Raw genomic sequence first — 26,184 nt, 5'->3', positions numbered from 1 at the left:
TCAGAGCGTATGCGATGCCAGAAACGATGGTTTATTATACCGCTCGAAATTTTTACCCGCAGAACCCTAGGGTGCGTGACAATGGTTTGTTTAGTTTTAAACCATGGTTTAATTTGACACAAATGAATGACAAATGAACGCGGTTCATCCAAAATGAACGCTAGACGGCAGCCCCACCAACATTTCGCTATGGAAAATGACCGCTGCTTTTCTGTGAAGTGTTCGGCTACTTTTCCTATTAAAGCAGCTCCGTTCATTTCTGATGCAGCACCGAAGTTCATGAAATAATTGAAGCGTATGAAATAATTAATGAAATAATTCAACAAATTTAAGCTTTGTTTTGAACCTTTGCAAAAAAATGTGAAAAAATTCAAAAAACATTTCACAGCTCTTGTTCCGTTTGTTTCTCTTTCTTCTGTTCTGTTCTGGCTTTCTCGTTCTGCTGCCTCGCTCCCCTCTGCGGTCCTCTTGTAACCTCCTGATGTGTTCTGCTCGCCTGGTAGCAGGTGTTCCGCCGTTGCTTCGGCTTTGGGAGTTGATATGTTGCCTGAGGGTGAAAGATGTATATATTTGTCTTTGTTATTAAAGTTTTTACTTACCATTTGATTCTGCCAGTCCGAAGCGTGTGGGGTGTTAATCTCGAATTGTTCCAGTAGTCCACCGAGATTCTTGTACACTCTCGGGTTTAACTAGGGTTTTCTTTGACCGCTTTGGTGTTTGCGTGACAGTACACGGACGCGTCGCTTGATACACACATGTGTATAACGCACGCGCCTTGACCTTGTAAATAGAACCGCTAACAAGAACCAGCTGATTCTTGTTTTGCCACACTCGTGTGGCGACAACCGATCGCACCGTATGATTATCTTTGTTATATTTTCGCGCAGCATTAAATATACATATGCGCATGGAATTTCTTTGTGTTTTCATTACAGTTGTTCCTCACATGTTTAACATGTAATAAAAGGTACTAAAATATGACCGCAAAATGTTTGATTTAAATTTCAATACAAACTGGCGCTAGGCCCAGTGTACTGCCGGCGTCATTAACAGTGACCAAGCGCTTAAGTTGCATGTTTTTTATGTAACATGTGCTTTTTACGTTAAGAACATGCAAAACGAAAGAGGATGCGGAGCAAGAACAGTACGAATGATGAAAGATGTACTTTTTCCTCCACTAGGAACTTTGTTTCATACCTTGCTTGCAATATGTTACAGATAAGCAATCACTTTTACAAAGATAGGCCATGCCAAAATTAAAATAAAAATAATTGCACAGCTTACCCACATCCACTACCCCGAAGTTACTGCAAGTTGCAATGATTTTTTTTTCAGATTTCGATGGCGCATCGCATTTTTAATTGCTTAACATTTGATTGTTTCATGAGATTACGTCTTTTGGAAACTAGTAAAGATCTACACACAGATCTATACACCGAATGGAGACAGCATTTTGAAGTAACGGATAAAAATCTAGCTCTTATCAAAAGCTACTTTTGTGTGCAAAATACGTTCCAACATCTTCTTCCGCCGAAAACATAATCGTTTCCCAGCATAAGGTGAAATCATGTATTGACAGTTGTTATCTCGAAAATAACGGAATAGTTGTTTTTAGAAGATTTTGGAATGGCAGCTATATTTCACACCATTTCAATCCTCCATCAAGCCTTCACCAAGCGTTCACCAAAAAAAATACTATTAAAACCTCCTCTCTCAAAGTCTTCATTGCAACTAACTATTTCTTGGCTAACCTCTTCTATCTTATTTTACTAAGCCTCCTTTGATTGGCGTTTATTATATTTTTCTGGCAGCGCTAACAACAGTTTAAAAGAGAGCAGGTTAATGACACTCCTTAGTCAAAACGCTTTCGTTTTTTTAAATGCTGGTTACCCTAATATAAATACATAAACTCGTGTAGCAACTGCTCAAGCGGATAGAAAATTAATCACTGCCGGACAAAGATTACCGTTACTTTGTAATTAACATTTGAACTGAGAAACACGGCCACGACGTTTGCATTAAAAAATAGACAAATTTTCGTTGACGATAAGAAAAAAGTCAACCAAGTATATTGAATCAAGTAAATTTTATTGAAGATTACATATTTTTAGTACTTTCAAAATAACTTCCGACGGCCAGTTGGCCTTGGCCGAAACTTTGGCATAGCCAACCAAACCAACCATGTAGGAATGTTTTCAGTTGTTGTAAATGTTTTTTTTCGATTGGTTGTAGTTGATAGGCATGAGCAAGGTGAGCACTGTGGGATATTTCAATTGTATTTGACCCATTCAACTCCTCCGATCCTCTTTACGCATGATTTACTGTGGCTATGTATGTCCAAACCACTGAATCGTCTTTATCGTGTTTTCTGATAAAGTGGATTTATTCCGGAAGACACTGCACACTATACACTTCTCCATACGCCGGAAGTCTTGACAGGAAGAACAGCGACTTTGGGCAAATCCTTCTCGCTGATTTTCACTTTTAAAATTTATTATATTTAAAAAAAAATTAAATTTTCGCTTTAAAAATACTGTAACAAGCTTCAACAGTAATATAAAATACTAGGCTTTTTTACCACTTGTCGACATCTGGTTTTAAATAATCGTTGGTCACGTGGTCCGCTATTAAGCAGGATGTTTAACACACAATCAAACGTAGATGGTTGTTGTCAAACTTGTTCTAAATTTAAACGAAATGCTACTCTTTAATTTGCTTTTAATAGAAAGTTGCTAACGTGTTCCGTTTTTTCATTGGTTAAAATTTGTCTCATATTTTAAATGCCAACGTTATTGTAATATTCCCGAAATGCAAACGTTCGTCACTAATCAAGATTTAATCGGTATAAGGACAAGCTATGTCGATTATGTCCCCGAAGATAAAACTAAAAAGTTATACATAAAAAGTTTATGTACGCCCGAAGATAAAACTCGGAAAAGAATTCTATATTTCAAATATCAAATGGCGAACATGAATCCTTAGCATCAAACACCTCGCAATAGTTGGCGTTCGAGATAATTGATTCAAATGATCAATGTATCGCTGGGATATATTTTTGATGTTTTGAATATAATGGACACACTTTATGAATAGCCGATCATATGTTAGTTTGATATGCATTCGTTTATTCACAGGTGTAAAACGTGCAGCGGTAGCAATGGTAGCAACTGCGGGAGAAGAGTAAAAATTGATTGCGGGAGAAAAAAATATCGCATCCACCCTTCTTAGAACATAACTTGAGCCAGCAACTAGCAAACTTGTAATTTGTTTTTCCAACGCTGTAATTGCTGATATGCATGTGCATGTGCATGCGCAAACAGATCGTTCCGAGCTAACAGATAAATATAATCAATAAATTGAATTATATTTGTCTATTTTCTCGTTGTCGTTAAAGGTATGTAACACTTATACGATTTTGTAATAACGTAAATGAAAACATACCAACATATAGAAATTCTGTCGAAGGATTCTTTATTCTATCGAGTGTTGCTTTGAAGAGACCGCACGAGAATGCTTCGAATGCTTTTGAAATCATACATTTTGGATCATCTAAAACACAATCATTTCTGAGGCGATTGAGATGATATAAATATTATTGCATAGGAATTTAGTGGAACTATCTTTTGTCTGAATGATGCACTTGGCTAGGAATAACCATTAAGGAGCAATTTTGTTTTATTTCTTCTCTTTATTGTGCATCGATAATAGATTTGAAAGCGTCAATGTTGTTTACATTGGAAAATGTTCTACCGTTGGTGGCAGCGCTGGTGCCGGTAAATAAACTTTCCGTGCAAACTGTAACGGTTTATGCTTTGCATCCGTCGCTTTATTTCATTTTTCATGCAAAGTTTCACTCAAGAGCGGGTTGAAAAATTTCGGTACTGCAGCACGAATGCGACGGAGCATAAGTCAGTCGCTGCGTCTCGCTCCGATCCACGGGGATAGGCCTGAGTTCATTCAAAATTGGTAGTAGGGAGATTTAACCATGGTTAAATAAACAAATCCGTATGCGATTCCACCTATTGTTTCGTTCCCCGAAAACGACTGAAAAGGCAGCTGCAACGTTTGCTTCATCATGTTCTTTCTTCTTCGGATTTGCAATCCTGCCGCCTGAACGCCATTTTGCACTGTTGCCGCTGTCTTTAGGGCATTTGTTTTTGAAGTGCCCCTTCTGACCGCAACCGAAACACTTTATGTCACTGTAGTCGCGCCTTTTACTTGAGTCGTTATTTCCTGGAAACTTGTTTTGTCTTGGCACACTATAGTACGCCACTTCTGTACCTTTACTCTGTACTGGCGTCAGTTCTAACAGCCCAGACTTAACACGATCAACCGTCAACGGCTGGCCACTACCAACAATACTTTGTCGGAACGACTCATATTCAGGTCCTAGGTTCCCTAGCATAAATAAGGCTACTATTTTGTCCTCGAATTTAATGCCAACCTCACTACAGCGTCGCCATGCTTCCATCATCTTTCCAACATAATCATCATTCGATTCACAGTCCGATCTATACGTGTGTGAGATCGTCATCACTGCTTGAAGGTGCAAACCAATGCCGGTCTCGGCAAATGTTTTCCGCAATGATTCCCAAATTTGCAATGGGCTATCGTCTTTCCCGAAATGATGCGCAACATGGTCTTCACAGGCAAGGAATAACCATCCAACAGCACGCGATAGCTTTTCTTCATCCTTTTCAGTATTCGGAGCGGGCAACACGCACTTGTACAGATCACGGGTTCTCAGGAAAGAAAGCATTTTCTTTTCCCAGGACGCATAGTTCGTTCGTCCATTCAATTTGTCGAATGTAATATCTTTAGCCATCTTTACACTTCACTGACAAAACGGAAAAAATAAAAACTTTAGCTTTCACCAGTAAAACTGATCGCACGTTGGTGGGTTCACTGGGCCCATAACCTTTTGTAAAATGTATGTTTTCTTTTCTTAAACACTTTATTAGTTCTTATCTGTATGATGGATAGCAGGCGAATGAAACGACTGACAGCTTCGCACGATGACAGTAGATCTGGCAGTGATGCCAAACTTAATTATTCGAAACCTTTTACATTTTGGGACGTATTATTTCCAACAGCGATTACGTAGTCTTCTTCAGGTCTCTCATGCGTTTTGATCAGCCGCGATAGGACATCTGCGTTTCCGAAATTGGTGGTTGATACATATTCAATTTCAAAATCGTACAACTGGAGGGTAAGTGCAAACCTCTGCAGGCGATTTGCGGTGTATACCGGAATACCTTTTTTGCTTCCAAAAATTCTCAAAAGCGGCTTATGGTCCGTTTGCAGCAGAAAATGGCGCCCGAAAATATATTTATGAAATTTTGTTACTGCATATATAATAGCCAGTCCTTCCCGATCTATTTGGCTATAATTTTTCTCGGCTTTCGTTAGGGCGCGGGATGCGTGTTGAATAACTTCAAATGTACCATCGGGAAACCTATGACCAATAGTTGCACCTAATCCGATGGTCAACGCATCAGCGGATACCACAATTGGCAGTTTGGGGTCGCAATGTACCAGCATAAGTTCTGATGACAGCAAATTTTTAAATTGCTTAAAGGCCTTTTGGCATTCTGCAGTCCATGTGAACATGTTCCCTTCTTGTAGCAGCTTGTCTAGAGGGTAGCGTAGGTTGCGCATATTCGGGATGAATTTCCCGTAAAAATTGATAGCTCCTAGGAAGGATCGTACTCCCGTTACATCCTTGGGTTCTGGGAGATTCGCTATTGTAGCAACCTTTTCTGGGTCCGGACGAATACCGTGTCCATCGATGATGTGACCCAGATATTTTATTTGCGCCTTCTCAAATGCACATTTGCTGGCCCGCAGAGTGAAACCGTATTCCTGCATTCGGTTTAGAACAGCAAAAAGGCTCTCATTATGTTCACTAGCAGTGCGGCCACCGATGATTATATCATCCATGTAGCAAGAGACACCGGAAATTCCCGACAGCATAGCATCCACTAACTGTTGGAATGCTCCCGGGGCGTCCTTTATGCCAGGGGGCAGACGATTATACAGGTAAAGGCCCCTGTGCGTGTTGACCGTCAGTAGAGGGCGACTTTCCTCATCCACTGGGACCTGGAGGAAAGCATCGGACAAATCAATTTGAGTAAATATGGTGCAGTTACTTAGCTTTGCGAAAATGTCCTGAGGCAGCGGGAGTGGGTAATCGTGCGGGTTTAGAGCTGCGTTCAGTCCTGTTGAATAGTCGCCGCAGATCCGAATCGATCCGTTGGCCTTCCGGACGACTACGATCGGGGCAGCCCACTCCGAAAAATCCACTGGGGTGATGATGTGTAGAATCTCCAACCGATCCAGTTCCTTATTTACCGCATCATGCATGGCGTATGCCACCGGCCGTTTTGGACAGAACACAGGACGGTAATTTTCCTTCAGGTGGAGTTTTACCTGTGCCTTAGTGCACAACCCCATTGCCGGTTGAAACAATCGCGGAAATTTCCGCTCAATTTCCTCTGGGGCGTTTGGTAGCGCGGTAGTTACGCGATTGCACAGTTGGTCTATGGGAACAGACCATAAGGCGAAAGCTTCGGCGAGGTCAATCCCTAGCAAAGCCAACTCCGAATTTGCGACGTAGATGACGGCTCGTTTCCGTTGCTGCTTAATTGCAACGGTGGCTCGAAATTCTCCAACAATTTCGAGCTGGTCTCCCGATGCAGATCTCGCGGTGACTGAGGGTGGTGATAATTGCGGGCAACCGACTTTTTTCCATAGGTTGCGGCTTATCACTGATATATCGGAAGCCGTGTCCAACTGGAGCCGAATTTGAATGCCGTTAATCGCCACATTCAAATATTTTCTACGATGATGTATGCTGCACACGTTTACCATTACACTGCGTGTATGGGCTCGCTTCGGAAAACGCCTTTCCTGTCGACGCTGCCCTTTTTTGTGTTGCTGCTTGCAGTATCCTTCACGGTGCCCGACTGCTCCACACTGCGTGCATGTATGCGTCTTGAACGTGCACTCTCGCGACCAGTGTAGAGCTCCACACAACCAGCAGGGTCGACTCGGTTTGGATGTACTATTTGTGTTCTTTTGCGGACTGGACGCGCGATGAGGACGATATGCACTGCGTTGAACGGATAACACTTGTTCGCTACGATCCTGTTCAATCATGGCACTGTCCTGACGTAGATTTGTCATTCGTTGGCATTCGGCGGAGAGCTGGTGGAGCGTTACAGCTTGGTTCTCCTCTATTCGGTGCAGCAGGCGCGTTCGAAACTCTAAATCGGCTTCGTCTTTTAGGCCACACACGAAAACCAAGCACTTTAACTGCTCTTCCGTAAGCCGGCTCAACTCAAACTCTGCTGCGCCCTTATTAACGCGGCAAGCGAATGAGACAAAATCTTCCGTCCGCAACTTAGCGAGTTTTAAGCATCGGAATCTTCGATGAAGCAGGGATTCCTTGATGCCAAATAAAACTGTCAGCTGTGAAACTGTTTCCTCTAAGGAAAAATCTCGCGGATGATTCGGAAGGATATAACTTGTGTAGCGATCGTGCTCAGAGGTGCCCAACTTCCTCATTAGCATTCGCACTTTCGCTTCATCTTCCAGTTGCGCGGCATCCTTTTGAAATAGATCCTCGTACCTCGCATACCATGCCGCGAAAGTGGTTCCAGCATCGGCGTCGTACGTAAATTCTTTGATGTGCCCGCACAAAGAATCTAAAATCTGCTCCGGCTTTTTTTCTTCACTCGCGGCGGGTTCTTTTTGTCGCATTAATTGCAACAAAATTTGCTGCTGCTGGGCCATCTGCTGATGCATGAGTTGCAGAATTTGGGGCGTTGAAGAATTTTCGACGATTGGTGGCGTCAAAAATGGTGGAAAACTTCCATTTTGCTGCGCGGTCTGGGCCTGGGCGGTTTGTTGCAATGGCGGTGCATGAGCATCACGACGATCTCCCGCCTGCACAAACGGCTGCGATGGCGGTGGGGCCACTGAACCCAACCATCCTTGGGACGCGCGCCGTTCTTCTTCTTCCTGACTCATTCTTCGACGCTTCCTCGGTGGCGAAATTGTTGCGCGGTGGAGCTTTGTATCCTTTTCACTTATCACTATCAACTTTACTCGTCGCCAGCTGTTATGTTTTACACTTTAAAAACTTAAACTTTATTCAAGCACGTTTAGACAATAAAGACTTAATGACTATTAAAATGACTCCGCTTGATACGTCCGCTCGCACCGGTGGTTGGAGAGCCAGAGCACCGGACCAACGCTTCGGTCCCTCTTCGTACCCGTGCTCGAGCACGATCCTCGAGCAGGATCCTTCTCAACCCGATCACGGCATCATCCGACGATGGCACTCATTGTCGGAGAGCCCGGGTTTATGGCTCTTCGTTGACTGCTCATCGTATGATCATATCACCACAACATAAACAAAACAAACAAAACAATGTATGACGATAGAAAATTGTAATTAATTAACAAAGCATAAAATTTACAGATATGAGACATAGTTAAAAACCTATTCTCATACCTTAGGAACGTGTGTGCAAAGTTTGAGTTTAAATGATTCAGTCGTTTATAATTTATATAGATGATAAACAAAATTGGTCCAAGCACACTTCCTTGTGGAACCCCAAGGGTGTTCTCAATGGAATCTGAAACAGATTTTTTGAAAATTGTCCTCTGGGTTCTACCTGTCACTGTTCATCTCCACATAGCGAACTCATAGGAAACTCTGGTGAAACTCCTGTCAAACTTGTATGGAGTTTCGAGTTTCCTGAGTTCGCTAAGTGGACACGCATTTGTTTCGGTCTTCTTCGCTTCTTCTTAATCCGTCAGTTATTAAACGTCAGAACGAGGGGCTTTGCTAGTGCTGTCAAGAGTTTCCTACCAGTTTCCTACGAGTTTCCCAGCTGTTGCGGGAACTGAGTTCGACAGTTCGACGGAGGAGAGTTCGCTATGTGGAGATGAACAGTCAGATAATCGCTGAACCAACTGAGTTCCCTACCCTCAATACCGAATCGTTTAAGTGTTGTGAGCAACAAGGGTCTCGATATTGTTTCAAATGCCCGCTTTAGATCCAAGAAACTTTAGATCCAAGCACCGGCTGTCCACTGTCCATCAACCCCTTCCACTTCGCAAGCACCAGTTTCAGTGCAGTTTCACAGGAATGTTCTTCCCGATATCCCGACTGCTCCCGGGCCAGCAATCCGGTCTGGACCTTCTCGACAGTGTGAAGCATGTTGATGGGGCGGAACTCTTCCGCTTTGATAGCTCCAGTCAGCTTTGGAATAGGTACAACCAATGACTCCTTCCATGTATCCGGAAAAACACCCCTTTCCATCGATTGGTTAATCAAATCCAGGAGCGTCTCCCCCGCCACATGAAAGCAATCCTACAAAGTTTTTGCATTTACATTCCCTATTCCTGCCGTTTTAGTCAGGTCAAAACGTATCTGCCTAAGCTTGCTCATGTCTATTGGTTGAAAAGAAAATCTATTCCTGGGAGTATCAACTTGTCTTGTACCGTCGGAATGTTGCTGTTAACAAGTGTGACGCTATTCACAAAAAAGTTGTTGAACCCTGCTGCGATCACCGCCTCATCGGACTCGAAACAGTTATCGAATTTCACGCATGAAGCTGTATTCCCGTCGGGTTTCAACATGCTTTTAAGAAGTTTCCAAAGTTCCCTACTATTACCCTGATGCTTGCTAATTTCCCTACTGAAGTATTCCTTACGAGTAGTTTTTAAAGACCTACTGTACTCGTTTCGTAGCTTAGTGTACTCATACCAATGTGAAGCCAGATTAGTCCGAACAAATTTTTTGTACACTTTGTCTCTTTTCCGCTTTAGACGTTCCAGAGCCAACGTATACCATCTGCCAGAGTATCTAGTCTCCACGGTCTTTTCATAAACTAAACTATTCATAGCACTTTCTAGTGTATCCTTCAATAGATCTACAGCTTCATGGAAATTTGTAGTTTCCCTCTGTAGACCCAAAGTGACTGCCTGACAAAGACCCTCCTTAGAGTACCTATTCCAGCATTTAACTTGTTTTTGAACTGTCCTGAAACGTTTATCATTCAAGTTTAAAAGCAAAGTTTCATGATCAGATATTTTTGCACAAGCATCTGTTACCACGCTAATTGAGTCTGTGTTGCAGTACACATGGTCAATCAATGTCCTGCTATTCAGCGTAATACGGGTAGCTGCACTAACCTTCTGCTTCAGGCACACCGAGTCCATAAGTTTCTTCAATTTTTCGGACCTCACATCATTGAACCAATCAATGTTGAAGTCTCCAACCAAGACATTACGCTTGCCAAAATCTAGAAATCTGTCTAACCAGTCCCCCAGAATTTAGACAAATCGTGAGTCACTTGAACTAGGTGAGTGATACAGAACGCCATAGTTTGCAGCCGACATGCCTCGAGTCACAGTAAACCCCAAAAACCAGTTGCCTTCCAGCGACTCGTTTAGAATCACCTTCAAGGCAACCGAGTTCCCATAAACCGCAACCCCTCCTGTGTTTCGTGAGTGGGACAAACAGGACACGGCCCTGTACACCGGGATACTAAACTGATAAAATGCTTCGCACTCCGTTATATGCGTCTCAGATAGAAGGACCAACGCGGGTTGCATCCTTTCTACCGAGCCGCGTAACAGAACATAGCTTGACGATAGGCCAGCGACATTGCAATACATGATTTCATATCGCTGTCCTATCCCCAGCAATCTCTGCTATTGGGAATGCTTAGCAATCTTTGATACCTGTTTTTGTATATGAGGCACTCGCTACTAAAAGCAGCATGTTCCGTGCTCCCCCTTGAACCCGCCAACACGCAGTTCACACATTTTAAGGCCGCCGACTTACATTCCGACGTCCTGTGTGCACCACTGCACCTAGAGCAGGTTTCCTCCTTATTGCATTCGGTGCTCTTGTGCCCAAACTGCCCGCACCGGAAACACCGCAATACATGAACAGAAGTGCTTATCGCACGACTGTCAAAACCTATTTTGACCTTTTTGAGGTCCTCTAGACATTGTGCCAATTCCTTGTCCACATCGATCACGACATTATACTTCTGGTACTTGTAGAACCTACTTTCGTACATTCCAACAAGCTCCAGTGTCGCGAACGGGATTCCTGCATTCTGTTCCTTCAGAATAGCAATCACATCCTCACCAGAATACTTCTCCGTCATTACCATTATCCTTACTCCGGACAACGGTAAACGAACGGAATAAGCATCCCCGAGTTTGGACTGCACCTCCTTGCTAACTTCATCTAACGCGGATGCAGGACACTGTAGAAAAACCTGACCTTTCCTACCATTACGGAAGTCCGAAACCTGCTGCTTCCTCGGATCCAAACGGGCGCGTAGATCAACTCTTGTCTTGTCGCAAGATTGATCCACCTTCGGTACAATTACTAAAGACTTGGAGAGTTTTTGCTCTGCCACTTTAGCCACGTCTTTTTTACCTATTTTGGGCCCAGAGCCAGCCTCTTTCACAACACTCTTGGTAGCTTTGGGCTTGGTATCAACTCTTCCCACGTCAAAATTACTAATAATAGTGTGAACCTTATTCTTCAAACTATTATCTGCCCCACTTTTTTTGGCCACTACTGTAGCAAAGCTCTCATTCCCCTTCTCCTTAGCACTCACCGGCGAAGGCTTCTCAATGATAACCTTCGCGGTACAGGTGAGAGAGCCCCTCAATGTAGTGGTGGTGGTTGATGTAACTTGGCGCTCTACCGCCTCACACACTTCTTTTTTCATTTCTTCCAGTCTCTTCTTCACAGCACTCTTAATCAGTGCACACAATTTTAAATCTGCTGCTTGTAGGGCTTGGGATTGCTTTCCGCTTGACGGTTGGCTTTCTCCCACCACTACATCCTGCATGCCCGGTTTTTTATTGCAAGCGATACAAGTATCGCACATAAACACAACATTTTTCGACTTTTTAACCGCCTTTGCAACCGACTCAGTCAGATCGGCGCACAGGTGGTGAAAATGACCGCCGCAATCATTGCAGACGATTGGGTCATCGCTAGTTGAAACGACCACGGAGCATTTCTTACACTCCATGGCCGTAAAACAAAATCCGAGCAAAAACGCACGCAAATAAACAAACACCGTATACGTACCGCCCGCTCCACACGCTGCCGTCTCACCCACACGAAACACAAATTACTCGTTTGGCCGGTTAGACCGCTACAAGCACACCGTTAAGATAACCGGCGATATGGATACCGCTTCAGCTAACGCCACTGATAAGCGACGCCGCCAAGAACAAAACCAACCGCTATCACCGAACGATGCACCATGAACAAAAAAAAACTCTACTAAACACTAAACAGACACTTCGGACACATTTGCACAGCGAAAACAAATGTTAAATCTGCCCTCGACTGAGCAAATGATTATTATTTATCTCAATAACGTTTACTTACCGAATATTAACGAAAACTGCCGCTATAGTACTATTTTTTTTACATTTTTGGTGAACATCTTCTGCTTTTTATTCAGCGAGGATTTACTCCAGTACGGCTTTTGAATCCAGCTTCCTGGGCCTTCGCAAGCTAACCTGGAGACATAGACCTCTATGGTATTAAGGACCGGCTACTAAAGGCCATATGTCCTGATTTTCTGTGATTAATCTTACTGGCTGTGTGAGGCACCTTTTTCTATCTGTTCTTGTTCTGTATTGTTCCTTTGTTTGTGACGGTTTGTTTCTGTCATTTCTTACTTTTGTTTATAGCCCTAGGTTGAGTATTCCACAACCCTTCCCAGTCAGTTGTTGAGCTTTTCAGTTATTTCCAACTGAAAGCGGGGGTTTGACCCAGGCCTTATACCGGGCTCACTCGGTGGTTGATTGTGCTTGACTGGGAAAGGTGTCTTCCTCCTATCTTAATTATTTTGTTTTTTCTAGAAATTAATCCTATTTTCCACAATGAACTTGCAGGTATCTTGCATATATCTTCGGTGCTTTTTCTTAAAGCTCGTTTTAAATTTTTCTATACTGATACCACTTTTTTGCCTTTCTAATTTATATTTATCACAGTGGAACACTAGGTGTCTGCCAGTTTCAGGTACGTTACATATATCCAGTGTTCCAGTGTCTACAATATTCATTATGTTAAGCCAAAACTTGCTGTGATCATGGCCTGCGATCAGTCTATTGATTATTCTGATTTCTTTGCCTGTTAGTTTTAACTCGTGGTGCCATGTTTTTCTTTGTATAGTTGCTTGGAACTGGTAGAATTTTTTTCCTTTATCTTGACTATAGTGCTGATACCAAATATTGGTCTCTTCCCACATTTTGTTGTTTAAGGTTCCTATAATATCTTTCACTCTGCGTTTGTTATGGATGTATCTGTTGCTCGTTGTACCTCTCTTAGCGAGGGTGTCTGCCTTTTCATTCCCTAGGATTACCATATGGCTGGGGATCCACTGAAAAGAGGCACCTACGTAGTCGCTGTTCGCCAGTATGCTTCTTATTATGTCATCTGTGTAGTTTTCTTGAATAGCATTTTCGATGGTCCAACAAGCAGCCATGCTATCAGTATATATCACAGGGGATTTCAGTCTTGTCTGTACAGCTATTTCTAACGCCTTTTCTATTGCTATCAGTTCTATCGAGCTTACGTTAGTATCGTTGCTGAGTTTAAAGGCATATTCTCGTGGTACCTCTTTCTCTGAGGCATTTACGTAAATGCCAACGCCACAGCCGTCTGCTGTTAAGCTTCCATCTATGTATATGGCTGGTTTGTGGGAATTTTCTCTTATTAGCTCCAGGCATATATGTCGGACTTCCTGCGGGTTGGCTTCTGCCTTTTTCCACTCTAGACTAGGAACTCTTCTTCTAATTTTTATCGTACATCCCTTCTTGTCATTATAACTAACTTTCGTTACCTCTTTCTCTGAGGCATTTACGTAAATGCCAACGCCACAGCCGTCTGCTGTTAAGCTTCCATCTATGTATATGGCTGGTTTGTGGGAATTTTCTCTTATTAGCTCCAGGCATATATGTCGGACTTCCTGCGGGTTGGCTTCTGCCTTTTTCCACTCTAGACTAGGAACTCTTCTTCTAATTTTTATCGTACATCCCTTCTTGTCATTATAACTAACTTTCGTTACTTTATGTAGTAGTTTTTTATGTTCGTGGTATATTTTTTCTTGCGCTGTCATTTTTCCCTTGATTTTTTTATTGCTAGTGAGGTATCGAGCATTTGGTGACGAGTATGCGATCTCTTTGGCTATTTGCTTGGCTACTAGATATTTGGATCTTATCGGGAATGGTACTTCGGCCGATATTGCTATGAGCGTGTTTAGCGGGGTGGTTTTTGTGCAGCCAGTTACTACGCGGAGTGACTTGTTGTTGGTCGTGTTTATGGGATTTAGTATGGTCTTGTTGGCATTTAGGCTAACGCTTACTCCATACTTCATACTGCTCCTTACTACTGCCCTATGGGCTTGTATCGCTTTTTTTGGGCTTATCATGTTACTCCGGTTACAGATTGCCTTTAACACTTTAACTGCCGTGTCACCCAAAAAGCGGGTGACGGCGATACTTCTCACCAGGCCGCGTCACCCGCTTTTTGGGTGACAGCAAATCGGCTCGACGTGCCGTATACGGATGGTACGAATACTACGAACGTACACAACCGGTGTACGTGTATTTGCACTCACTGTTGCAAATCGAGAAAAAAACGAGATTTAATTTTCAAAGAACTTCATTTTTTATTACTATTATGAATAATTCGGTAGCATTCTTCACACATTTGTGGTTGATGCGGACAACCTGGACAATATTTTGTCGTTTTTTTTATATTGGAACGTGCTTTTGCCCGTGCCACCTCGTCTCTTCTCATAGCATAGCAACGTTGACATGCACGCCTAACGGGTTTTCCTGCATTATTTTTGCGTATGGCAATGACATGGTTTTTTTTTTCTCCAAATTTCGTGTAATATTATTGGCAGGCAATGCTAATAATTGTTCCGCTATAATTTCCCGAAAGTTACGGATATTTATATTTTTGTTTGTTAGTTTTTTATAAACCACACACGCGTTTACAACTGAAATTCCGAGCAAAAGCTGTATGCCTAGTTTGCGATACCATTTTATACCTCTTCTCATGGTCGTAGCATATGACACCATTTGATCGGAGTAATCTATTCCACACTTTCCCTTATTGTACTCCAGAATGGCCAATGGTTTTAGTTTTGTTACCGAAGTACTTGAGGAAGGACCACCAAAGGTTTTATTGGTCTGTACCAGAATAGGTTCATGTTTTGTTGATAGTAGCCTCACATCTCGGGTGTCTCTCCATTTCAACACAGCTATCCCGTTTTCATACTCCTTGGCTACCATTTCTCCTTTTTTAAGTTTGCAATCCAAAACAGATTTTGGGAAGTTTTTTTTACTATGCCGAAGAGTTCCTACTACATGAGTCTTCCGAGTTAGACATAATTTAGCCAATTCGTAACTAGTATAAAAATTATCAATATACAACGTTTGCCCTTGGTCGAACAATTTTTCTGCAAGATGCACACACACATTTTGCGCTAATCCAGTTTCGCGGATCCGTTCAGCTGATTTACCTGAATAAATTTTCATTGCCCAGGTATAACCATCGTTCGCACAAAGTTTGAACAATTTGATACCGTATTTGTGCGCCTTGTTCGGTATGTACTGTCTGAAGACCAATCTTCCACGCCATGGAATCAGGGATTCGTCTATCACAATATCCTCATCGGGAGTATAATATTTTTGAAATGCATCTTGAAGTTTGTTAAAAAATGGCAATATTTTTCCTACTCTATCTTGTGGAGTAATAGTATTATTATCGACGAAATGTATATTGCTCAATAATAATTCGAACTTATTACGAGACATTACGCTGCTCGGTAGGCTAAAGTTATATACATTCTTTTTTGACCAATAATTGGCAATGGGGCTAACATTTACGAGCCCCATCCATAATAACAATCCAAGAAATTGTTTTATTTCTTGCGGATTAGTTGGCTTCCATTGGTGCATTCGAGCTTTCGGGGTTAGCTTCAATTTGTTCAATTTTTGCAGCGCATAATGGTTTGTTTCTTGTACGAGTACGTTTATAATATTTTCGTCGACGAATAACGAAAATACACTATACGGATTTACATCGCAACCCAAGTCTACATGTAGCTGATTTCTATGTTCAAATGTAAATGATTGTTGTCGACCGATGAATTCATGCCATTGAATTTGCTCAACTTCTGTACTTTGAATACTGTTGATATTTCTTTCTTCTTCCAACAGTAATTCACCAAAAATCTCTTCAAGATCGCCTTCATTTTCACTCAGATTACAACGTTCATAATCGCAATCAGAATCTGATGAATCAAGTACAAAACGCTTTCTCTTGCTTAGCTGTATGACTTCTTCCTCATCACTACTATCTGAATCGAAGTTAGGAATATCATTTCCAAAAATCTCGTCATCACCGCTAATCGATTCACTACTAGGTGATTTATCCATGCTCAGTTGAAAAGGATTTGACATTTTTTTCAAAAGTATTTAATTGCAAACGAAGCAAGAAGCGAATGAGCTCGTACAATCCAAAATCACTACTAATTAGTAACCTTACCATGTTTACCTACATGCATGCATACCAAAAAAACGATCGAGTATGATACACGAAGTGAGCGAGGCACATTATACTAACGCATAGAAGTATGTGACCTCTGCTCGGAAACGGTTCGTGCGGCCTGACTGAGAATTTTGTTCAAAACGGCTTAACAGTCAACGTGTTAATACGTTTAGCCTCTCTTCTGCTCTGTCTCTTTGGTTTTTTACATGTTTATGGAATTTCAGCTTGTCATCTATTATCACCCCTAAAAATGTATGCTCTATAGTTTGTTCAATGGTGATTCCTTCTATGTCTATACTTATTCTATTATCACAGTTTGGGAATGTCATAATTTTGCTTTTGCTCGCGTTCACTTCCAGTTTGATCTCTTTAAATGTTTCTACGAGCCAATTTAGAGAGCTTTGTATTTTGGATCTCAGCTCAAGGGGTGTGCTGGCTGCTTCTACTAGCGCGAAATCGTCCGCGTACTGAACTAATCTCACCTCGTTTCCATTTATGCTATGACATCTTGCAGTATACATGTTGAAAAGTGTGGGTGATAGAACGTCTCCCTGAGGTAGCCCATTTTATACTAGTCGTCTAATAATCCCTTCGTCAGTTGTTAGCTCTAGCCTTCTGTTGGATAAAAATCGGCCTATCCACCTGATACCCTCTGGTGATATCATATAGGATTCTAGAGTTTTAATTAGCTCCCTTATATTGACACTATTGTAGGCGTTTTTCAGGTCTATAAAAACTACCCCAGTGTGAGAATGCCTCCTACAATTCTCCTTGATTATGTTAACTAGTAAGTTTATGGCCGTTGAAGTGGATCTATTTCGGCGGAATCCAACCGAGGTTTCGGGAAGCATGTGGGAGCTATCTAGTTGCAATAAGATTTTTTCTAATATGGCCGAGTTTGTTATTTTAGTAACAGTTGGGATCAAAGCTATGGGTCTGTACCCTTCGACTGAGTCTGTATTTTTTCCTGGCTTATTAACCGCGATCACTTTTATAGTCGTCAATCTGTTTTGCACTTGTCCTCTTTGGTATGCGTTGTTTATTTCTTCTATGATCGCTTTCACCGTGTTGGCATTTAGTTGTCTCAGTAGTTCATAAGATATTCCATCCTTCCCCGGTGCCGTATTTTTCTTTTTTTTAAATAATAGTATGCCATTTTTCGATATCCAGTATTTTCTCCTCAGATGTAAAGGCTGAGAAGAATACACCTATGGGGTTGTTAGTGTTGAAGTTCTTTTTCCGAATCTCTGTTCCTACGCTCCGATTGCTAGAGACTTTATTTTGGTGATTGTCCGTTTTGGTGCCTCGGAGCTTCTTTATAAGCTTCCACATGGATGCCGTGGATGTTTGAGAGTCAACCTTATCTATGACAACCTCCCACTGTTTTGCTTTCTCCTGCTTAATAAGGAATTTCAGTTTAGCCGCTGCTTTCTTTAAATCTATGTGTTTTTCAATTGTGTTGTGGCGGTTGTATTGTTTTCTTGCTAGGTCCCTTCTTTCTAGCGCATCATCTAGCTCTTTGGTCCACCATGGTTTTGGGGTGTATTTGCATGTTATCCTGTTTTTGTTTTTAATCCTATTAATTTCTTTGGTGATGCTAGCAATATTTGACTCTTTGGTTATTTCCAGTTGTTGTATTTCTTTACTAATGTTGTTTCTAAATCTAAAAATATTAAATATCGTACTTTTTTTTGCACTGCTAGGTTTGTCTATTGCAATGGTTATCAATCTGTGGGTGCTACAACCAACATGCCTATCAAAGACTTCTCTTGTTAACTTGTGTGTCATGTTGATAGGCACTATTGTTAAATCGATGGCAGTATTTGTTCCATTATGGCTGATATTAGTTACCTCCCCATTTTGCACACACATTAGATCGTTTTTACTGCATTTCTTTGCCAAGATTCTTCCCCTCGCGTCCTCATATGTATTACCCCACGTTCCGTGGTGGGCGTTGAAATCTCCCGTAATTATCTTAAGGTTATCTTTGGCTGTTGTTGTTACTTTTATCTACTCCTCAATCCATGACTGAAACGCCTTTATGGGGGTGTTTGGTTTCACATGTACCGATATTATCAGCAATCCCAGCTGTTCAACCTGGCATGCAACTGATTGTACGTTGCTGATGCCATTCGCATTGATTTTTTTTGTTTTGTAGTGCCCTCTAATTGCTATGGCGCTGCCACCTTATCCGTCTGCCCTGTTACTCGAGAAGATCTTAAATCCTTTCATCTTCACCTTTCTATTGCACTCCCCACCCAGCCATGTCTCTTGCAGACAAAATATATCTATTTTTTCTGTATCCCCCAGTCTGAGGAGCTCCTCCACATTGCTCCTCAGACCCTGCACATTGGCCTGGATTATCTTTGCCATTTTTGTTTTTTGTTTTTAGTTTTTTGTTTGTTTTTTTTTGTTTTTGTTTTGTTTTGTTTTTTATTTTATGTGCCGTCATGTGGATTGCTTTGTCGTTCTTCAATGATATCCTCTATCATTGATGCTTCCTCCTCCATTAAAAACTCTTCAATTTCAATTTCCGAGGTAGTACCGTATACAATTCTCTCTTCACTCGGGAGTGTCACATTCTCGTATGTCTTGATAAACTGTTTGTTGGGCTCCGTTTTCTCAGTGTCCAACTCTATTTCTATCTTCTCTATAATTTGTTCTGTTTTGTTTCTTGTACCGTTGTTGTCTGTTATATTTTCTGTGTTGATGTTATTATTTGTTTCGGTCGACTGTTTTTTTTTTTTTGTTAAAATCTTTTTATCTGTGTTGTTTTGTCTTACTGCCGTTTGTTTAGCGTAACTGCTATCATTAAATGTGTAAACTCGTGGAATGATCGGACATTCCTCGCGTCTTATTTGCTTTGCTTCTTTATAAATTGGACACTCTTTGTCTAGTGTATGATGACCCCCACCACAGGACACACACTTTGTCCTTTCGCATACACCTTCGTGTACCATAGTGCTGCAATTGGCGCATACCTTCTCACCACACCATTTTCTAGTATAGCCCAGCTTCATGCAGTTCATGCACCGCATGGGTCTTTACACATAGAGCTCCACCTTTAGTGGGTGCCACCCAAAGTCAATTTTGTTAGGGATTTTTGCTGCTTTAAATGTGAGTATAGCCACCCTTGAGTTGACCAGCTTCCCATCCTTGTCTTTTCTTTTTATTATCTGGACCTCCGTTACCTTTTGCTCCTTCAGGCCTTCAGTAATTTCGTCCTCTGTTAAGTGGGCGATGTCGAAGGATCTAATCATTCCCTTAACCACGTTAAGCGTTGGGTGATCTATTATCCGCACATTTACCCTACCGTTTCCATGTTGGATGCTGGTTAATTTTTTAGTTTTTGAGCATGTTTGTCCGATTTAACTTTTATCAACATTTTGTCGTCACGTAGTCTTCTTGCCTCCAGCGGCTCGTCTCCAAGTGTAATTTCGAACGTTTTTTGCACGATAAACGGATTTAAATTATCGCAACTAACCCCCGTAGATGTGGTTTCCATAACTAGAAACTGTTCATCCTCCGTATTATTCATTGCACTCTTAGCCTTTACTCCATCTGATAGTAGGCCATACGGGTTACTTGCCAGTAACCCTCCTCCGGGGTCATGTACCCCCATCCTTCTCCCCCTCTCTGAATCACACTAACCAAGAAGATAAATATCTCTAGTTCGAGTTGTTAAATGCATTTACATTGTATGGTTTGAGTTCAACTTACATGCAGTCTAATGGAAGACGTCAGTTTGAAATATTTTCGTCAATCCGGTTTCAAATCAAAACACCAAAGCATAGTCTATCATCTCTTTCTATATCTCATTCTCGACTGTTCTATCTTGAGCTAGCTCTAACAAATGGCGGAAACTTTGAATAGTGCCCGGTTGACAGAAATTGACATTGTTGCTGGTACTATGTAGTTCCAGCAAGAGTCCCAGCAACCTGCCATGGAAAAACTTGCTGGTACTACATGACAGCTGCAAAAAATTTGAATTTTTGTCAACCGGGTGGACTGTTGTTAACAAGTGCTTAGCTTCTTTCGAAGACTCGAAATTTTCTATTTGTTTACTGAATCAAATTAAGCAATCATGCCTAAATATTTTCGTCGTTTGAAACAAACCGGAGCATTGTACCGTATTATGCGGACTTGTTGCTTGTTCGAATGCTGATCAACGACTAACCTTTTATTATAATCCTTACACATATACTTATGTCTAACTTACATCGATCACTTATACTACGCTTACAAATTACTTACATTTCTAAGACACTACATTCTCCCCCTTAAACGGAGTTTACTTCCTATCTTGGATACTTAATCGTGGTTGTCCTTCTAACCTTTTCGATCGCCTTAACGGTGGAGGACTTGATTCACTCCTTTTCCTTTTGTACGAAATATTTACCTCTGATGGTATTATGACATCCTTTGAACTCGTCTGGTTTTTGTTTTTCCTCAATTGGTTTTTATGTACCATCCGTATTATTCCATTCAGACTGATTAAATATCTTAACCCGCTTATTTTCTTTTTTACTATTGCCGGGATCCATCTCATGTGCTCTTTAAAGTGATTTCTGTAAAATACAGATTCTTCTTCTTCATATTCGACTTGATTTCCTACGATTTTAGACTGACTTCTTGACTCTTCCATAGTTGACATTTGTCTCTCATTTCCTTTTATAGGATTGACTTTTGCTGTTACTGTATGTGGTACGTAAACCGCCGTTTAAACACGCCTGGAATTCCAGGTGGCGGGAACGGGAAAAAGTAGCCCAGATTCGACAAAATATCCAGCGGGAACGAGCTTATTCGCCCGATCTGTCAAAGTGAAGCTTTGTTTACGTTTTAGTTTGTTTACGTGATCTAAATTGGCGGCAGGTAAAAGTGGAATTGTGAGTCATTATCAAATATAAAGTTTATGAATGGTGTTGTTGAGTTCCTCCTCCAAAATTTTGCGTCGAAGACTACTCGCATTTTGGTTTCTCTCCAACAACATCGGCCGCATCCATATACGTTGCCCATACCGACGTTGTTGTAGCAAGCGAATGAAACTTTTCATGAAACGTTTCAATTAAGCAAATGCGTCCGTTCCCGCCGGGTCGTAGTTTCGCGTTTTTTAAACATAGCGGGAACGAAATCCGTTTTTTTCATATGGAGTTTCCCGTCGTCCAGCGGGATTCCCGCGGGACGGCGGGAATATTCGTGCGAATACCGCTGTGTCTAGCCGTCGCTTAACAAAACACTCTTTCTGAAGGTGTGACTTTAGTTACCGTACATGGACTATTCCTATACTTGAACAATATTTGATTCAGTTTCCTCTGAAGACTTAGTGGTTTGTACCTTGTATCCAATAGATACTTCTTCAGGCTATCCTTTATTGTTCTAACCGCCCTCTCGGCCAACCCGTTCGACTGTGGGTGGTACGGTGGGGACTTACTGACTTTTATACCTTTTTCTCTTAAAAAATTCGTAAATTGATCTGAACTAAATGGAGGACCATTATCTGATACAATTTCTTCTGGTAATCCGAAACATGCAAAAAATATTTCTAACACTTCTATGACATTTTCTGCTTTAGTACTTTTCATAATTTTTACCTCAATATACTTTGAAAAACTGTCGACTATAATTAACAATGTACTATTTTCAAAGTAAAACAAATCTATGTGTATTCTTTGGAATGGTCTTGAGCATTGTACCTATTTTGTTGTGACTATTTCTTTAGGTACGATTTGTCTCGACTGACAGACTTGACATGCCTTTATGCATTGCTCGAAACTTTTATCCATACTTTTCCACCATACTAATTTCCTTGCTGACATTTTCATTCTTACTAACCCATCATGGTTGTCATGAAAAAGACTGACTATTTTATCTTTCAGCTTATCTGGAATTACTACTCGATCATTGAAAAACAACACACCATCTTCTATTGCTAAGCTATTACTAACTTTAGCATAATCTTTCAATTCCGCTTTGACATTTTTCGCCCAACCATGTTTAACTTGTTGGTATACTTGTTTCAATATTGCATCTGACTTTTGGAATTGACTAATCATCTCAATGTCAATGATTGAGGACGACGAAATCGCATTTACTTGTGCGCAATCTTCTTCTATTTCTAAACCTTCCTCTAATGGCAGTCTACTTAATGCATCTACATGACTCATGCTTTTGCCTGGTCTATGCTCTATTGTATATTCATATTCGGCTAATATCATTGCCCATCGACTCAATCTAGCTACTGCAATCGACGACGTTGTTCTTGACGGATTGAATATTTCTTTTACTCCCAAATTATCGGTCACTAGTTTAAACTTGATTCCGTAGATGTACTTATGAAATTTTTTTACACCAAAAACGACCGCTAACGCTTCTTTGTGAACCTGCGCATAGTTTTTCTGCGCTTGTGAGAGAGTTGCTGAAGCAAAATATATTGGTTTCTCTACTCCATCAATTTCATGCGACAATATTGCTCCTAATCCGTAAGGACTAGCATCAACTGCTAATATAACAGGCTTTTTAGGATCAAATGGTACTAAAATGTTGTTATCTACCAACATTGATTTCGTTTTTTCGAATGACGCCTGACATTCATTTGACCATACATATTTTTTGTCTTTGCGTAGCAATTCGTACATTGGACTTAATATTGTTGCTAAATTTGGCAAGAACCTGCTATAATAATTTATCATTCCTAAGAACGCTTGCAATTGCATCACATCTGATGGTACTGGAGCTTTAATTACTGCTTTAACTTTCGACTCATTTGTTGTTATTCCGTTCCTCGATATTTTATACCCTAGGTACTCTATCTCCGGTTTGAAAAATTCCGACTTTTTCTCGTTTATCTTCACATTGTGCTTTTCTAGGCTTTTCAACACTTCGCATAATTTTTCTTTACGTTGTTTTTCGTTTTCACCGCCAACCAATATGTCATCCATATACGCAATACCTTGAGTGTTTAATAATATTTGATCGATAATCGTTTGAAATATCGCAGGCGCTGATTGTACTCCAAAAGGCATTCTAGTATACTTGTATAACCCCTTATGGGTATTTATGGTACAAATATTTTGCGATTGTTCTGATAGCTTCACTTGCAGATATGCTCCTGTTAAATCTATTTTGCAAAACACTGTCCAATTTGCAATTTTCGCTAAAATATCGTCAATTTTCGGTAAAGGATAATGTTCTACCGTCAGATATTTATTTATAGTTGCCTTTCCATCTAAACAAATCCGTACCGAACCATCACTTTTTCCTCTTACTACTATAGGACTCGCCCACGTTGATGTACGTGTTGGTACAAGTATACCGTCTTGTACTAACTTCTCTAGGTTGTTTTCTACTTTTTGTACTAGAGCAAACGGCACTGAGTAAGCTTTGTGAAATATTGGAGTACAATTTGGTTTTAATACTAAACTAGCTTCAAATCCTTCTATTCCTTGTTTATGATTCCCATCTGTTAGATGTGGGAACATTTCTTTCATTTCTACTAGCCATTTATCCGCATCAATTTGGTTTAAATTAAAACTTTTTCTCCAATCAGGGAATAATATGTCTAACGCATCACGGCCTAGTAGAGGGTTCCCTCTGTTTTCTGTCGGGATTATTGTTATTTCTAACTTGACCGTTCTGTTACTCGCGATAACATTAACAGTTATTTTTCCTAACGGTGTTAATCTTTGTCCAGATGCCGTAATCAATCTTAAATCTGTTTTTTCTAATTGTAGATTTGAAAATTTTTCTCGATATAAATTCTCCGGCATCACTGTATTACACGCGCCGCAATCAATTTCAAACGCAATGTCCGTGTCATTAACTTTTAACACGCGCACTTCTGGACTACTTATTACATTGATCCGCGCTATGTGTGTTAGTGATCTATCCTGCCCATGTACATTTTTGCTCCTGCAACACGACGACACATGTCCGTACTTTTTGCAGGTAAAACACTGCCACGTACGCGCAGGACATGTCTGTGGGTTGTGCGATCTTCCGCATCTGTGACAATTATTATCATTACTTGGTTTTACAGGTGCACCACTTCCACGGTAGTAGTGAGATTTTGAAACGACGCTTCTTTTTGGCGCACTCCTAATCGCCGCCATTTCTCCTCCTTTCTCCTTCCTCGTAAACGCTTCGTTCTGCTCGTCCGCAGCTTCCCACGTTCTGGCGATGCTTTCTGCTCCTTCGAACGTGAGACCAGTCTCACGCAGAAGCCGCTTTCTCAGGCCATCATCTCGAACACCCGCAACCAGCTGATCACGCAACGCTTCCACCAGACAGCACTTGAATTCACATGTTTGTGCGAGCGCTTTTAGTTCAACTATATATTCCGCCACTGATTGATTCTTTTGAATACAGTTCCTAAAGTTGAACCGCTCCGCTACCACGTTCACTTTCTGCTCCAACTGTTCTTTAAGTTTGATCACTAACTTTTCGTACGGCACTGAACTTCGTTTCTCCGGTAGCACCATTTTTGAGATCAAACTGTACAGTGATGCTCCTCCCAGCGTTAACAGCATCACTGTTTTCTTCCCGGACTCAACTTCATTTACATCGAAGAAGATATCCATCCTCTCCAAATACTCCTTAATACTTTCTCCCATTACAAAGGGCTCAATCTTTCCAATCAAAGACATTTTGACTCGACTTGACTTGACTTGACTTTTTTCGCTTTTTTCCTCGTCGCCAACTATTATGCGGACTTGTTGCTTGTTCGAATGCTGATCAACGACTAACCTTTTATTATAATCCTTACACATATACTTATGTCTAACTTACATCGATCACTTATACTACGCTTACAAATTACTTACATTTCTAAGACACTACATACCGGTTACTAAATCGACGTGAAAGGCAAATAAGATGTGTTGAAAACGAAGCAGCTTCCGTAGACGAAGGGCCAGAAATGATAGGTAAGCCAAAGATTCAGCTGAATCTGAAATATATGATAATATGAAAGCGCAATTTGTTCATGAACTTGTTTGTTACATGTTTCAGTCCCTGAAGAAATATGCGAAGCTACAGAGAGTAAACTGGTTTGGGTAAAATCCCAAATGAAGCCCCCCCAACCAAAATCGCTGTCGTGGCTACACCATTTGTGAGCGGATGTACCTTAAAGGTATGCAATTGGTGAAACAAATGCCTTTGTGAACCGTTTGAATTGAATTCTTGTTAAATTAAAGATGATGATTATACTGGAAAGGATGTACAACATAAACTCCCTCATGCATTACTTGCATGAGTGTATGAAAATTCGGCTACGCAATCAACCTAGGGGTGCGATATGAGGGGGGCCCATGGGCCCCCCTTATTTCACAAATTTATAACAAACTCCCTTTTTCGGTGGACCTAGCGCAGTCCGCTCGCTGCGCTCGCTGCGGGCGCGCCGCCGTTTCATACTCATTTTTTCACTCCAAATCATTGGTTTATGATGTCCATCTTGCTCAGTTTAACCGATTATTTCGAAACATTACAGCTTCTAACGGAAAATCAACGGTTCAAATATTCAAACTGAATTGATGTGCCACCTATTGCATAACTTTCAGGCGCAA

General features: G+C 41.1%; 2 protein-coding genes across 2 annotated transcripts; both read right to left on the bottom strand.

Annotated features, from left to right (window-relative positions):
• Positions 1-5,049: 5,049 nt before the first annotated feature.
• On the bottom strand, positions 5,050-8,031 carry LOC131293705 (uncharacterized protein K02A2.6-like). Its single transcript, XM_058321780.1, has one exon. The coding sequence runs from the start codon at positions 8,029-8,031 to the stop codon at positions 5,050-5,052; it is 2,982 nt and encodes a 993-aa protein (XP_058177763.1).
• Positions 8,032-20,176: 12,145 nt separating this feature from the next.
• On the bottom strand, positions 20,177-25,233 carry LOC131293704 (uncharacterized). Its single transcript, XM_058321779.1, has 4 exons — positions 24,560-25,233; positions 21,854-21,985; positions 21,024-21,336; positions 20,177-20,260 (listed from the first exon to the last, which is right to left on the bottom strand). Exons 1-4 carry the CDS (start codon positions 25,231-25,233, stop codon positions 20,177-20,179), a joined length of 1,203 nt encoding a protein of 400 aa, XP_058177762.1.
• Between the last annotated feature and the right edge of the window lie 951 nt (positions 25,234-26,184).

The sequence above is a fragment of the Anopheles ziemanni genome, chromosome 2 (genome assembly GCF_943734765.1).
Source record: "Anopheles ziemanni chromosome 2, idAnoZiCoDA_A2_x.2, whole genome shotgun sequence".
Classification (NCBI taxonomy): domain Eukaryota; kingdom Metazoa; phylum Arthropoda; class Insecta; order Diptera; family Culicidae; genus Anopheles; species Anopheles ziemanni.
This window is presented reverse-complemented; position numbering and strand designations above follow the sequence as displayed.